The 15,221-nt window shown below is 40.9% G+C and overlaps 1 protein-coding gene across 2 annotated transcripts in view; it reads right to left on the reverse strand.

The window, feature by feature from the left end:
- Window positions 1–9,937, reverse strand: part of VPS35L (VPS35 endosomal protein sorting factor like) — a 115,849-nt gene extending 105,912 nt beyond the window's left edge. Inside the window, exons 1-3 of one of the 2 annotated variants that reach the window (XM_050968719.1) lie at window positions 9,847–9,862; window positions 6,256–6,496; window positions 1,038–1,137 (exon numbers count right to left, since the gene is read on the reverse strand). Coding sequence is in view for 1 of the 2 variants with exons in the window: in XM_050968718.1 (XP_050824675.1) it covers window positions 1,038–1,137; window positions 9,847–9,863 (117 nt within the window). In the remaining variant the exon portion in view is untranslated. Of the gene's footprint in view, window positions 1–1,037; window positions 1,138–6,255; window positions 6,497–9,846 lie in introns of both variants that reach the window. The other variant, XM_050968718.1, reaches the window with a different exon arrangement.
- Window positions 9,938–15,221: the final 5,284 nt, after the last annotated feature.

Raw genomic sequence — 15,221 nt, forward strand, 5'->3', positions numbered from 1 at the left:
ATGTGTATTTGCTGGAAGGATTGTATCTCTGTTGCTGAAACTTGTATTTGTGCTGGGGGGAGGATTCTCTCTAGTGTCTATAAGCTGAAAGACCCTGTAACATTTGCCATCTTGATTTTACAGAGATAACTTTTACTTTTTTTTTCTTTCTTTTATTAAAAGCTTTTCTTTTTAAGAACCTGATTGATTTTTTGGTTATCTTGTGTAAGACCCAAGGGGAGGGAGTCTGCACTCACCAGGGAATTGGTGGGAGGAAGGAGAGAAGGGGAGAGGAAAAGCCTGATTTCTCTCTGTGTTAAGAGTACTGTCTCTCTCTCAGGGAGAGTTGGGGGGGGGGAGGTAAATTGCCTCTCTGTTTTAAGATTCAAGGAGTTGAATCACAGGGATCTCCCAGTGTTACCCAGGGAGGGGAGAATCTGGGAGGAAGAAAGAAGGGGGGAATGGTTTATTTCCCTTTGTTGTGAGACCCAAGGGGTTTTGGGTCTTGGTGTCCCCAGGGAAGAGTTTGGGGGCCAGAAAGTGCCCCAAAACACTATATTTTTTGGTGGTGGCAGCTCTATCATTTCTAAGCGAGTAATTAAGCTTAGGGGGGTTCATGCTTGTACCCCATCTTTTGGACGCTAAGGTTCAGAGTGGGGTTCATACCACATCAAGTAGTTAGGCAGGTTACTGGTAATGTGATGAGTTGGTCCTAATCTGGTCTTTTTATATATGATGAAACATTTCATAAGTAACCAAGAAGCTGTGCAGGATTTGAACTGTTCTGAATAGTAAGAGATGTTTTCTGGCACTTAACATCAAGACATTCAGTACTGCGTAAACAGCAGCATAAACCTCTAGGACTATAGAAACAGTGGGAGCTGCAAGCTACTGGAGCATCCCAAATGTACTTCACTGGTACTGCCAGTGACTTTACAACCAAAACTTTTCTTCTAATAAATTCAACAGGAAATCAGAAGGGCCTCTAGTTGCCAGCAGGAAACAGTAGTTTTCACTTTACAGTGATGTTATTTGCAAAGGCACAGAAAGAAACTTACTGTAATGGGTTTCAGTGGATGGTAGTCCCCAAATTCCACAAGTACAGCCTCCAGTCTGCATGATTCAAACTCTGATGTGTAATTTCTAGACCTTGGATGCCTTAAAAGAATAAAGAAAAAGTTTAATAGGGGCATCACTGTATATGTATCTGAGAGACTGTAAACATATGTCACACTTGTATAGGTGCAAACATGTTTATACACCAAGCAGTATTTTGGAAAGTAAATCAAATTGTATGATGTAAGGTTTCCCTTTGCATGGGTAGCTAATTTGTAAACTGACTTGACTACTTTGCTCTCTTAGGCCATGGCTACACTGGCGCTTTACAGCGCTGCAACTTTCTCGCTCAGGGGTGTGAAAAAGACACACCCCTGAGTGCTGCAAGATACAGCGCTGTAAAGCGTCAGTGTAAACAGTGCCGCAGCGCTGGGAGCACGGCTTCCAGCGCTGCAAGCTAAACCCCATAGGATGTGGAGTACGTGCAGCACTGGGAGAGCTCTCTCCCAGCGCTGGCGCTGCAACTACACTCAAAACTCAAAGTGCTCCCGTGGCAGCACTTTGAAGTTTCGAGTGTAGCCATACCCTTCTACTCTAAACAGTAGCAGTGCTCTTGCGAAGGGAGGTAGCTGCCACTTACTGTTCTGTATGTAAAGTACAGCAGTTGGATTTGCCTCCATATCATTGAATTTAATAATCAAAAGGATCAGAATCAGCAAATAATTTACCCATGAGGTAATTTACTAAGGGAATCAATATCCAGTTGTTTCGCAGTATTCACAATTCAAAGTTGCAGTGACCAGCTGACAAGAGGAAGAAAGAACATAACCAACAATGCAAGAACGAGAAACAAGTCATGGTACTAAAGGCTTCTGTTCTTACTGAAAATATTTTATTAAGAGAAATAACTTACAGCAAACTCATATTTTACAGTTTTTCTTCTTAGCCTGTTGACAAAACCATGCTTTCTTCCATAACAGAAAAAGATTTGCACTTGAAGAACAACATAGGCACTCCAAGGCTTGGTGGCAGACATTTACTCCAGTCACAGCTTAATAGTTTTTCCTCCATTCTATTCTACTATTAATCCCAGTTTCTATTAATCGCTCACTTCAATTAGAAATACAATTAATCTTTGAGGTGTGCCGTTAAAATGGGGGGAGAGGAATAAAACTGGAGTTTCCAGACCCAGGACTGGACAGACCTATGAAGGAGAGCTAAGAGTTATATTTAAAAATATATCCTTAAATTCAGTAATACAACAAATGAAAACCCTTTAACTAGCACCATCTAGTGGTCATGCATGGAACTTGGAATAAGGAGTCCTGGTCTGAGATCTCAGCTCTGTTAGTTTCTTTGGGGGCAAGACAGTTTCCAGACATGCAAAGTGAGCATAATTCTACTCAGCTCCTCACGGAAGTGTCAGGAGACTTGGAAGCATCTATACTCGGCATTTCAGCAAACATTTTCCACCACTGGTCCCACACATTCAGCTCCAACCGTAGAGCAACAGCGACAGAGTTAGTGTAGCTACATATTGTGGCAACAACCAGCAAAATCTGGTTTGAAAAGGTTTTCCTTCCCTCTGCCCACTCCACCTGGAACATATTCCTGACTGTTTTTTAATTTTAGAAATATTAGGAACGCCCAATTTGCCTTCCCTGTTTTATTACTGAAGGACTTTTGGGAGAGCTCAAGGATGTTTACTGGAGCTCTGGTGCCTTAATTCAACAAGCAAGCGTACTGAATAAACAAAGGCTTACTTTATCAAAAACGCTAGTCCTTGAAGCTAAAAACAACAAAAACAAAACAAACAAAAAGGCCAGATTTTCAAAAGAGCTAAGTTTCCATTCAGGCACCAAGTACTCAGTGTCATCAGCTTCCATTGGGGACAATGTGCCTAAATAGGAACTGAGCTCATTTGAAAATCCTTCCAGTGTCTAAAAATTCATTTCCCCCCTCAACTTTCACTTTCTGGGATCTTGTGATGTCACCATTTCACTAGTTTTCCAGTCATTATCATGTGTTCTAGCCTAAAAGGGATCTGAATTTCTTAGTGTAAAAAAGTAGCTGAAAGAAACAAAATATTTAAAAAGGGAAAAACCCTCAATTTCTCCTTGCCTCCCACCTTCTTCCCCCCCACTTTGCTGGCAATCTTTTTCAAAGTGAAAAAGGAATCAGACTACATAATTATTATTTAACTGGTAGACCTTTGTGGCAGTCTTGCTATTGCAATTCTGTAACAAGAAATCAGAACAAAGTCACAGCTGTGCTGATCAATGGAGAAGCTTTGAAGCCTAATTAGATACAAGCAGAGCAAGAACAAATGTGCAGTGAAATCCACTTGCCTGTTCCTTTTGTTTTCTTTATCTCCAGTTTCCTGCCTTCACTATACATGAGCATTTTCTTGAATTTACTATTGTTCCATGCTTCAGTGACTCTCCTTTTCATTTGCTTCATGGGTTTATTAGAATGTGTATGAAAATATGTACCCCACTCTCCTTACTGGCTCCTAATTACAACATTTCTATTACCCTGTTATACTTACAGTTTTGTCAGCATTTCCATTACATCTCATTTATAGGGGTTTCTAAATCAGTAGGGGGGAAAAAAAAAAAAGGCCTTGACAGATGAAGCTTGGCATGACAGCCTCAGCCAAAAGGCAACTGTATTATAACTAAATTTTAAGGCATCTTTGCTTTGTGTATGCATGTACATGGAGTGAACTGTTTGTAAATGTCAGTTTTAAAAAATGCTTACAGAATCAACATGTTTAAGTGATCAAGACTGCTTGTAAGGTAATTACTATGCAGAGGAGTGCACGATTGGTTTGATATTATATTCTATTTATTCACTGAGATAGGGGAATGAGAAGGGTAAACCTTTCATTCTTGGTGAAAGCTCATGGCTATGGAGCCAGCTTCCATCAGAAATCAGATTGACTGATCCAGTCTTCTGGGCAACTGCAAGGTGCATGTCCACATGCAGGCTTTGCCCTATAGCAGGCAGGTTGCCTTGCTCTACCTGCATCTGGCACTTAGAAGGGCAATGAGGGAAGAAAGCAGCAGCCACGTCCATTGGGAAGGCATCCCTTTTATTGGAATGTATTTGTATATGTATTGCGGCAAAGCACCTCCTCCACCTCGGCGGGTACAGCATTTCCCCCTTCGGTGGTGGGGGCATGGAGTAAGTCAGCCCCACTCTGGACAGTGTTTATTCTCCCACTTGGGGTTTATTTCCCAATACTTTTCTGGTAGGCCTCAGAGCCAGCCCAAGGAGCACCCCTCCACCCAACAAAAAACACAGTTCCAACCCAAAACAAATGGGAATACCTTTTCCTACACACACACACACACGCCGAAGGTGAGAGGCCTTGTTACTAGCTCTGGGGTGCCAGTCCTTCCCCTAAACAGACTGTCTGTTATACAGCCCTCGACCCTGGAGCAGACTTTCTCCCTGATACCACTAGCCCTGCACCGCCTTGTCTCTCCTTTCCCTCCTTTCACCAGAGAAGGGATTTATAAAGGTCTCAGGCAGCCCTTAATTGGACTCGGGTGTCTCTACTTGACCCGAGGGCCTTTATCACTCTAGGGCTCATATACCTGCCTTCCACTTTGACCTTCACACCAGCCCTTGTTTTCTTTTTAGTTGTCTCCAGTAATCAATTGAGTTCCTGGGCTCAGTAGATACATCCCGAAGGCTGGGGGAGGGTCCTTTAGCCACAGGCAGGCTTATGCCCACTCACTTCCCCTGGAATTTTCAATAGGACCACTCCCTTGCAGCTGTCCAGTGTCACTTTGTCACAGTATTCATAATATATTTATGGATGATTCAGAAACAAGTATAATGAAGATTATTTTTATGTTAAAATGACAAATATGAAATCCAAATAACTATTATAACTATTTACTCAACATGCAACACAGAAAAACCAAAAATAAAAAGCAGAGAAAAGCCACACGGAGGTGAGTTAAGGAATGACAGCCTTAACTTTCAATTCCCTTGGTTTCTGCAGTTTTATTCAAATATAATGGTTTTTTTTATTTATATCTGAAACATTTAGGTTCTAAATGTGGTTTTTTAATGCAAGCTCCTTTTCTTCCCATGAAGACAGGCTACATTTAATTTTTCTGTATAGACTGAAATTTGTTAAGTGTACTGCCGGTTTCAACTTCACCCCCAACTTAGCATTTTAACATGAACTAAGTACAGTAACAATGCTTAAAGAAATGCAGCCAGCACCTACACACCAACTACAGTATACTACCTTGTATTACAAGAGAAAAAAATAGAATATATAATAGCTTTCTTGGTTACTTGCATAGCAAGCTGTGATGTTCACAGATTTTTCTTCTCCAGATCTCCCAGTCTCTCATATCATTTCATGTTACACAGAGTCCTTTCACCAGGAGAAACTACATTTATCTACAATTTTATCTAAGTTCTATAATTTCCAAATTACCTACTGAGCTTTGCATTTTCATGGATCAGTTGTATATCTTCATATTAAATTCCATTATGTGGGCTTTAATTTAAAAAAAACCCAAAGAATCTACTCTGATCCCTGTAGGTTCACAACATATTATCATCAGATTGGCGAGGGAAGAGGGCAAGTATGTATTTGTGGCTACCCCTATATTATGTTCAGTGTGTCTGTCTTAACCATTATTGCAGTAAGAACTTCTAAGACTGCCAACAAATACATTTGACATCATTTATCTTCAGAACAGCACTGAATACCCCCAATCCTTCTGTGCATTCGAGGTTTTGTTAGAAGTCCTAAGGCAGTACTTATAATTACCCCTTTTAGTCTCAACAGTGTCACTAATCAGATATTGAGAGTCCATATAAGAGTAATATAACAAGACTGAATTGGCAATGTTTAGATCTCCATGTATTTGCAAAACAAAAAGACAGTATAACCACAGACATATCTATTATAGCTTTCCTTCACTCCCAAAACTCAGCAGTATTTATGTATTTCTGGGAAATATTTATTTATAAAAAAGTTTTAGAACACTGAGTACTCTTATTATGAAATTATCTAAAAAAACTGTGATAATGTGGGTTTCCTTGATAGTTAACACTGACCTTTTAAAATTCCTAAAAAAATGTGTACTTTGGTAAAAATTAAGGTTTGCTCATGAATTAGCATCATGTAGGGGTAAACAAGCTGATTTGCAGCAAGATAGATATGAAAGGCACTTTTTGGCAGCCCACCTGTATGAGCTGGTGAGCTACATAATTCACTTTTGTAACTTTCTGTAAGGATTCTGAGGTTGGGAAAACAAGGTTTTCCATCACCTCCAGTAGGTTTCACATCATGGGAAACACATCCAATAGGTTGTTCATTCGCGTGAAACAGACTACGTAGAGATTCTGGAGAGCAATACAAGGCATTCTCTGACTTTGTTCGTGTATTTAGTCTTGTTTAAAAGATTTTAAAGGTTCCAGCAAGGATCTGCAAAGGAAGAGGAGAGAAGTGCTTCTATTCTGGCACTATTCACTAAGCAAAAATTACAGTTCAAGGCACCCTTCTCAGTATCATTTATCAAAAGATGATATGACTATAATACTCCAGCATGGGGATGTCCTTCCTATAGGATACAGCATGCCTTCAGTAAGACTGATTAAGGTAGTAGTCTGTTCTGTCATGGTGCATCTTGAACCAGTACTTAATAGATTTTAGCCCATATAGCAGATGAAGCCACAGGACCTTGACGAGTAGCGGTCAGAAAGGAGAATAGGGCACTGAAACAAAAGCTTTCTCTATGACCTCCTTTTAGAAGGTAACTGTCAGGTCACATATGGCCCAGTTTAGTTAACAGACATCTTTTTAAAAAGTTAAAAATTAAGAACTATTGAAATTAGGATTTTGGTTTTTTGTTTTAAATTAAAAAAAAAGAACATTCCCCTGCAGTATTATGCTAGCACACAAGAAGTATAATAAAAAGTGAAATTGGCTAATCTAAGACATATTCATCATCTAAAATGAGAATATAAAAAAAATCAAATTTCTAAAGTTTCAGCTTCAACAAACTAAAAAGTGTTGTTTGTGGAATAAGTAAGTAGCTGTTTAATTTTCACCTCTAAGTATGTAACATTTTAACACAATTATCTCCTTAAAAATAGCTTGTTTGCAATTTTCACAAAATAAAGTTTTGTTCGGCTAATATCCAAGACTTTCTTTTTGATTTAGCTATTATCCCCAAACAATGGTCTGTAATTAAATTGCTAACAAAACCCTAATGAAACGGGCATTCCAGAAGGTTTAACAGAAAAACTTCAAGAATAGATCTTAAGAGGCACCTATAGACATTTCTGACGTTAAGTCAAATACTCGATATGCTTTCCTCACTCATAATATTTACAAAATCTCATTCTGATATTAAACTACTAAAAAGTATGTGAGTGAGTACTATATGGCAAGTTTCAGCCTGGAATGAAATTCATTCAAGAAACAAGCTCCTTTTATTTTAAAAGAGGGCTATTAATATTTTTAAAACTTCTTGAAAAGCTATTTTAATAGTGATGCAAATAGCACACTGAGTAACTTATTGTACTCCTTCATTTCAGAAAAAACTATGCTTCCATCTGAAAGCTGAATAAATTCAATTTATTATTTAAAGGAACAAAAGCTTCAGGAAAGCAAATCTTTCAAAACCAGGAATTAGTTTATTTACAAGCAGCCATGCACTATACGAAGAAGGGAAACACTTATTGCACATATTTTTCTTTATCTTGTCAAAAAAAAATATTTCATCATTTCCCTGTCTTGCTTGCTCTAACAGAAATTGTACTATGTAGCTTATTTCCTAAGTGTTTTCTTCAGTTCTGCATTCAGTTTTCCAGAAGTAAAGAAACATTTCATATTACTACAGAAGCAGAATTTGTATCCTTACATGAACTACCAGGGACATCCACTAGACTATAAGAGGAACATAATTTTAATCTGGCTTCTTTTCTCCTCCTCCCATCCCTATCTTTCCAAAAAAAGACATCATAAAATCCAACACAATCAAATTAGATCCAAATTCAGACTGCTCTAGATTGTTCTGAAGTACAGTTCACACTTATTTTTAAAGACAAAGTACATAAGAAAATCTGTTCACAGGACATCCCTATCACACTCCTGTGAAGACTTATACATCCACAAAGCTGCCTACTATCCATCTTCAAATCCCTCCTCCTTAAAAAACTCTATTCTGCCCTGATACCTACCAAAAAAAAAAAAAATTGATAATGGTTAGGCTGCCAATGTGCTGATACTACTGCCTACCATGCTGACCAACAGAGGTTCACTGTTTCCTAGTAGGTTTCAGAGTAGCGGCCTTGTTAGACTGTATCCGCAAAAAGAACAGGAGTACTTGTGGAACCTTAGAGACTACCAAATTTATTTCAGCATAAGCGTTTGTGGGCTACAGCTCACTTCTTCGGATGCATAGAATGGAACACACAGACAGAAGATATTTATACATACAGAGAACATGAAAAGGTACTCTCCTGTCTGTCTGCATCCATCTGTTGTCTCTTATTTAGTTAGGGTATGTCCAGACTGTTTAGGCTATACGGCCAACATATAACCTCATTTACAGATGCCACCTACACTGAGAGAAGGGGCTTTCTGTCACTGTAGAAACACCAGCTGATTGTAGCTACATCAAGAGATACATTCTTCCATTGGCATGCCTTCATCTACACTGGTGCAAAGCTAGACACGTGGATGTGTTGTTTTTTTTCAGTAATTTTTAAAAAAATGTTTCAATGCAGTGCCTTCCAGGCACCTCCATGCTACTGTTGTGATTTAGTACTTTGTAAGACCTCAAAGAAAAAACAAATACAGGGTTACATGGGGGCGGGGAGGAAAGCATATATGAAACACAGGGTAAACTACAGCAACCCCTTTGGGGTTATCCCACCTTGTCACAAAAATGCAAATAAGTACCAGTCCCACATTATTAAAAACAGATCTGAATGTATGTATCTCCCCTTCTTCAGAGGAAGGATTTTACTGTGATATTCAAGTATATTTTTTTAACTTCTTTCAGATAGTCTCAGCTGCAGGCTTGTGATAACAAAATTTCAAGGTTCTTTTCATGGGGGCATTTGAAAGAAGCACTGTCTCTGAAGGAACATGTATGTTAGTATCCAAATTAGAAATGAACTTTCTAAATATTATCACAGTTGAATAGCTTACTGCTATTTCATTTAGGCTTCAGGCTTCCTTTTAGACCCATTCCAAAGCAGCAGTCCTGAAGCAAGGAGGAAGTTATTGGTGTTGTTCCTGATATTTGTGGAAGTCCCTTACAGCACAGAAAGCTTTGGTCAGGGCTACTGGTACAGACTATAGGGAAGGAGGGAATCAAACTTGACCACAGCTCCACTGCCTGCACCTCCAAAACAGGCGAGCGTCGCACCCTGGGCGGGGGGAAAGAGGGGACACGGCAGTTTTGCAGGTGCTTTCGGACTGAGTTAGCGGAGGAACAGGGAGCAGCCTAGACAGGCTGACAGAGCGGAGGCGCCTTTCATTCTATTTCCTTTAAACTAGGGGACAGGGAAGTCCCCAGCCCTGCTCAGGAGTCTGTAGCCGGTTTCTGCTTTGGCCCCATTGGCTCTAAATAGGGGAAGATCAGGGACCCTTCCCCATGAACCAGCTCCTGCCCTGCCCTGCCCAGCCAGAACTGCTCCACCTCAGACTACGCGAGTCCGGACCCGCCACCGCCGCCTCCCTCCGCCCGCCCAGCGCCGCTCCCTCCCCACTCAACCCAGCCCCTTCCCAGCACCGCTGCCCGATGCTTCTCCCGGCCTTACCACGGGAAGGCAGCCATCTTGCCTCCTTGTCACATGACCCACCCTTCCCCCAGGGCCGGATCTTTCACCGCCAGCTCTCCGCTGGCCCCGCCCCGCCCCGCCCCGCCGCCAAGGCTGCCATGATTGTGCGGGGCAACCGGAAAGGGTAGGTGCTGGCCCCGCGCGAAGGGGGCGGATGGCTCTCGCTGAGCCTTGGGGCAGGCTAGCCAACGGCTAACCCCAGGGGAAAGGCTCCTCCCCCTGCCCCACACGGGGGGGGCTAACCCCAGAGGAAAGGCTCCTCCCCCCTGCCCCACACGGGGGGGGCTAACCCCAGGGGAAAGGCTCCTCCCCCTGCCCCACATGGGGAAGGCTCCTCCCCCCCGCCCCACACGGGAGGGCTAACCCCAGAGGAAAGGCTCCTCTCCCTTGCTCCACACACGGGGGGGCTAACCCCAGGGGAAAGGCTCCTCCCCCCTACCCCACACGGGGGGGCTAACCCCAGGGGAAAGGCTCCTCCCCCCTGCCCCACACGGGGGGGGCTAACCCCAGAGGAAAGGCTCCTCCCCCCTGCCCCACACGGGAGGGTGCTAACCCCAGGGGAAAGGTTCCTCCCCCCTGCCCCACACGGGGGGGGGGCTAACCCCAGGGGAAAGGCTCCTCTCCCTTGCCCCACACACGGGGGGAGGGGAGCGCTAACTCCAGGGGAAAGGCTCCTCTCCCTTGCCCCACACACGGGGGGGGGGAGGACTAACTCCAGGGGAAAGGCTCCTCCTCCCACCCCACCGCACACACTGCAGGGGGAGCCTAACCCACTGTTTAATTTGTAGTGAAAGAGGTGCTAGAGGCTCAAGCAATTTTTTTACTTTCATAACTGACATTGCAAGCAGGGGTGCCAGGGCTATGAAATTCCATGCCTAGAGGTGTCAGGACTGAGCACTGGCCTCACTTCGGGGAGGAAGATGTCTCCCCCGGCACACTGCGGGCACCTTTTCCTAGACATCCTAAAGGGGTCCGTTTGGAGCCCACAGATGCACATTGAGACAGCTTTCCATGCAACTAAGGGTCTATACAGAATGAGCCTCCTCCAGCCTCTCCGCAATGAAGTGGCCTCACAACATCCCTTATGCACTGCAGGGATCTCACACTCCCCATCCTGAGGAACTGGCACCTTGCCGTGATAGGCACAGATTCACACATAGGGTCTCGTTCTCACACAGGTAGTGATAGGGTCTCCCCTCCCCACCCATATTGAGGTGCGGGGAGGCTCTAGACAGGTGAGATCTCTCACAAGAAGGGAGAATGTGAATGAAGTTGTTCCCCACCCCGGTGATGGGGAAACCTTGACCTGGCAAGTAGTGTGTCTCACAGAAAATCAGTGAAACCTGGTGCAACATGTCAGATCACTGCTTTGGTCAGGTCAAATAGTTCTCATGTCAGTGAATACGGACCATTTGGTTAGCAATGGATTAACCAGGGAATACTGTACAGTACCACTGGTCGGTGCATATATACTGATAGCCCCAGGCTCCCAAATCCTGAAGACTCACTGACTCCTACTTATTCAGCTAATTGCAATAATTTCCCTTGGGGCTTGCTTATTAGACTACATGCCACCCCACATTACTATGCTATCCTTTTATTTCTCCCCACCAAAGTAAGATCCCAACTCTGATATTCAGATGTCAGGAGTTGCATACATACAGAAAGACCAGAATATTAGTCAAGATGCACCATGCAGAACTGAAAGCAGAATTTTCTTCTCACTGTGTAATTCCTCAGTGTGCGCTCAGTGTTTCCTGCCACTTGATAGCATTGTCATCAGCCAGGTAAAGAGCCGGTAGCCCACTGTCAAAGTAAATCAGCAAGCACCCATCAAGGATATGTAACAGTCTGAAATTGACCTCATCTACACTGCAGGTTGTTAGAGAAACCCCATTTGAATAGATTGGACACCCAATTGCTCTGTCCTGTTTGAAACTGTTTCAGGGATGTCCACAGGTGCCCTGGCAGGTCAAAACCTGGTGGATAGATGGTTGGGTCAGTGACGAGAAAGTGATTAAAAACTGTAGTAGCTATTGTCATTATGCCAAGCAAATTCCACTGTCATGTCCTGTGGTGGCATAAGTGACCATAAAGGACATCTAGAAGACACGCAAACTGTCAGGTGGTTGAAGAGGCCTGAGTACAGAAGCACATCTCATTTTTCACAGCTCTTGACTAGGAGCATGATGGAAACCCCCTCATAGGAAATATAGGGCAGTAATCAGCTATCACTGTGTAATTTGGATAATTTCAATCTGCCTTCTTAAAATTAACCCTGTAGTTTTAATTAGGCTCAGTCTATTTCACCTATCCAAAACTATTGTGTAGTTAGTGTGTGCTCATAGGCAGCTGCAGCACCCAGTCACAGAAGTGGTAGTATTTCTGTGGAGGGTGATTTGTAGAGTTCTGCTTTTGATCCACATATGCAGCTCTGACTGACACCAACTGAAAGGGTGACTGCAACTCAATACACCATTTGCAATGCTTTAAAAAAACGGTATTATCAGGCTGTCGTTGTTACAGTTACTGCTTAAAATAATTTTTTTAAATGACATCAAAAGCAAAAAACTGTCATCATCTAAGATGAACCAGACAAATTCAGGTATCACTGACTTTATATCTTAAGTATTTATGACTTAGTAATAGGGAATGGTAAGATTTTATAATATATTCTGATGTGCAAAAATACATCTAATGCTATTTTACACTTGTTTATTACCTCTGGGTGATTATAAAATACTTCATTTTTTACTATTAGGATACATAAACTAAGCCAGGATAGGGTAGTTAAGTGACTTGCCCAACATCACAGAGCAAACCAGTTGTAGAAGCTGTAAAGGAACCCTGGCATCCTATTATATCTATTCCCAAATAAAAAACATTGTTTAATGTTAGTTAAGGTTGTCTTCACCAATAAACTAAACCATAAAAAAAGTTAAGAAATACAAAAGTAAGGATTAAAAGGTTGCTAAAGTCAAACACTAAAACATGCCAGAATGAAGGATATCTGTACAACCTTATTTCAGCCCCCTTGTGTATATGCATAATAATCTAACCTTGACTTTGCTGCTGCAGTTTGACTAAAGATAGCTTGACTCGGCAACTTTTTAATCCTTTTTCAGTCTTCATTTTGTACTTTCTAATTTTTTTATGGTTTAGTTTATTGATGAGAGCAAACTTAACTAACATTAAAGATTTTGGCTATAAGTTTCTTAATTTTTTTTATAGAAAGAAAATTTTTTATATGTGCTATTTAAATAAAACGTTTGTTTAATGTGTTGCGGTTTCACAGCAGTCAAAAAATAAGATTTACTGCAGCTTCTAGCTAGGGACTCAATTATAATCTCTCTCTTTTTAAAAAAGGTAAATGTTCAGAAAGGCATAGCCTCCAATTTGTGAAAAAATATAAACCATCCATGAAATGGAGATGGAATTTTGTATCTTATTTTCATGTAACCTCTTTCTTTTTTTTCCATTTTTTTTTTGGTTAAGGAAAGTAACAGTTACCCTTTGAAAAGAAACAGTGTGACTTACCTCTATACAAACCCAAAGGAGCTCATGCAAACAGTTTGCTTTCCTTCCTGCTCCTCCTGGGACTCTTTTTGTATTAACATTATGGGAGTCTGAGGTAAATCAGTTATCCACAGCAGCCATTGCCATGACAACCAAAGCAAGAGTGATTCTCATCAAGTATTTGAATAAAGTAGAGGGAGAAACAGTGAGTAGCTGATTGTCTCTGAAGTCACTGCTAGTGCTCAGGCAGCAGCAAATGTGCAGTGGTGGGGAGGGGAAAATCAGGCTTTTCTGGTGTTCCAGTTTCCTCAAATTCCAACAACATGCAAATAGAAAACACACATTGGAGATCATTCCACACATTAATTAGTGGCTGAAATTTGGTTCAAATTCCCCATGGCATGTTTCTAAAAAAGGGTTCAGAAAAAAAAAAGATGAGACACTGAGATGCAATGTAAAACAAAAAATTCCGATGCAATCTAACTATAGTCTCACTACTGCAATATCCTAATACCCTTCTTTTAACTATTACAAATTCTCCCTACTTAGAACAGAAATTCCACTTCTGTTCCTTCACTATTGTTTTCTTTACTGGACTTCAAGGTTCAGTCCTTGACTTTTTCATCAAGCCTTTTAAAGACACACACAGTTAAAGCCATTTTCATTTAAACTTCATGAACACCAATAATTTAAAGAAAGAACTGGTCATTTGCTTCGATGTTTAAATAATTGAGTAATATCCATCAATGTTAATCAGAAGTCCTTATTTACCATGTTTTATTGGGTTCATGGATGACAAATGTCCTGCGGCTTTTTGTAATTTGTGTATTTATAGTAGGGAACACATACTTCAATATATTTTCTGATTATGAAATGGTAGACTCCCCTCCCTCAATTTGTCTGGAACAACTGCTTATCCTCTATATCTGACTAATCATAGATTCAGAGATAAAAGTATATTTAGATCCCCACTGCCCTTTACATAGGAGCTATAGGACACTCCATTCTATAAGAATAAAGAGTTTGCAATATTAGATTAGTATTTTGGTCCATCAAAAACAGCATTCTACAAGCAAAATTATTTAATCCCTAATGTTTCAGAGCAATACATACACAGCTAAACACTTACACACTTTATTCACTTTATTCACATGCATAAAGGTTTGCAGGATCCCACATATTACAGTTAAACAATACTGTTTATTTAGGACAGCAGGAGAAGAGAAAAAAATCCTTCATGCTAAATTGTTTTAATCTCTGTTTCAGATCTGATTTTTTCTCAATGATATATTAACTCCTAATAGAGCAAAGGTATTGATCAATTACTCTTTTGTAATTCTGTGATTTATTCTTTACTCTTACATTTGTTTAAACTTTAGAATGACAAAGGTTTTTTTCCCATGGCACATTAAGTAAAAACCTGCATGAAAGATTACTAATTTGTTTTTGCACCTTTCTCCATTTATTATTAATAAACTATTTATGTGCAGGTTAAATATCCTGTAGTTTATTGATGTTTAATTGTACATATCTTTAGGACTGTATTTCATTATATATCACTTGCTTCAGTGCTAAGAAAAGAGAGTCATAATAAAAAAAGGGATGAATCAGAAAAAGCATCCAAAGGAGAGAGAGAGTGTGAGTGTGTGTGTGTGTGTTTTTATTGCTTTGAGTATGCCAATGTTTGTCTTTTTCTGATTCATACCTTGAATGGGGAAATGGGGAAAGTGACAAGAGAAATTTGGGTCACTTTTCAAAGATTTCTTGAAATGTGTGTTGGAAACTGACTATTTAGATAGGATTGTACTAAAACAATAAATAGGTAATAGGGAAAGGAG

This window comes from Gopherus flavomarginatus, chromosome 9, assembly GCF_025201925.1.
Source record: "Gopherus flavomarginatus isolate rGopFla2 chromosome 9, rGopFla2.mat.asm, whole genome shotgun sequence".
NCBI classification, from domain to species: Eukaryota; Metazoa; Chordata; order Testudines; family Testudinidae; genus Gopherus; species Gopherus flavomarginatus.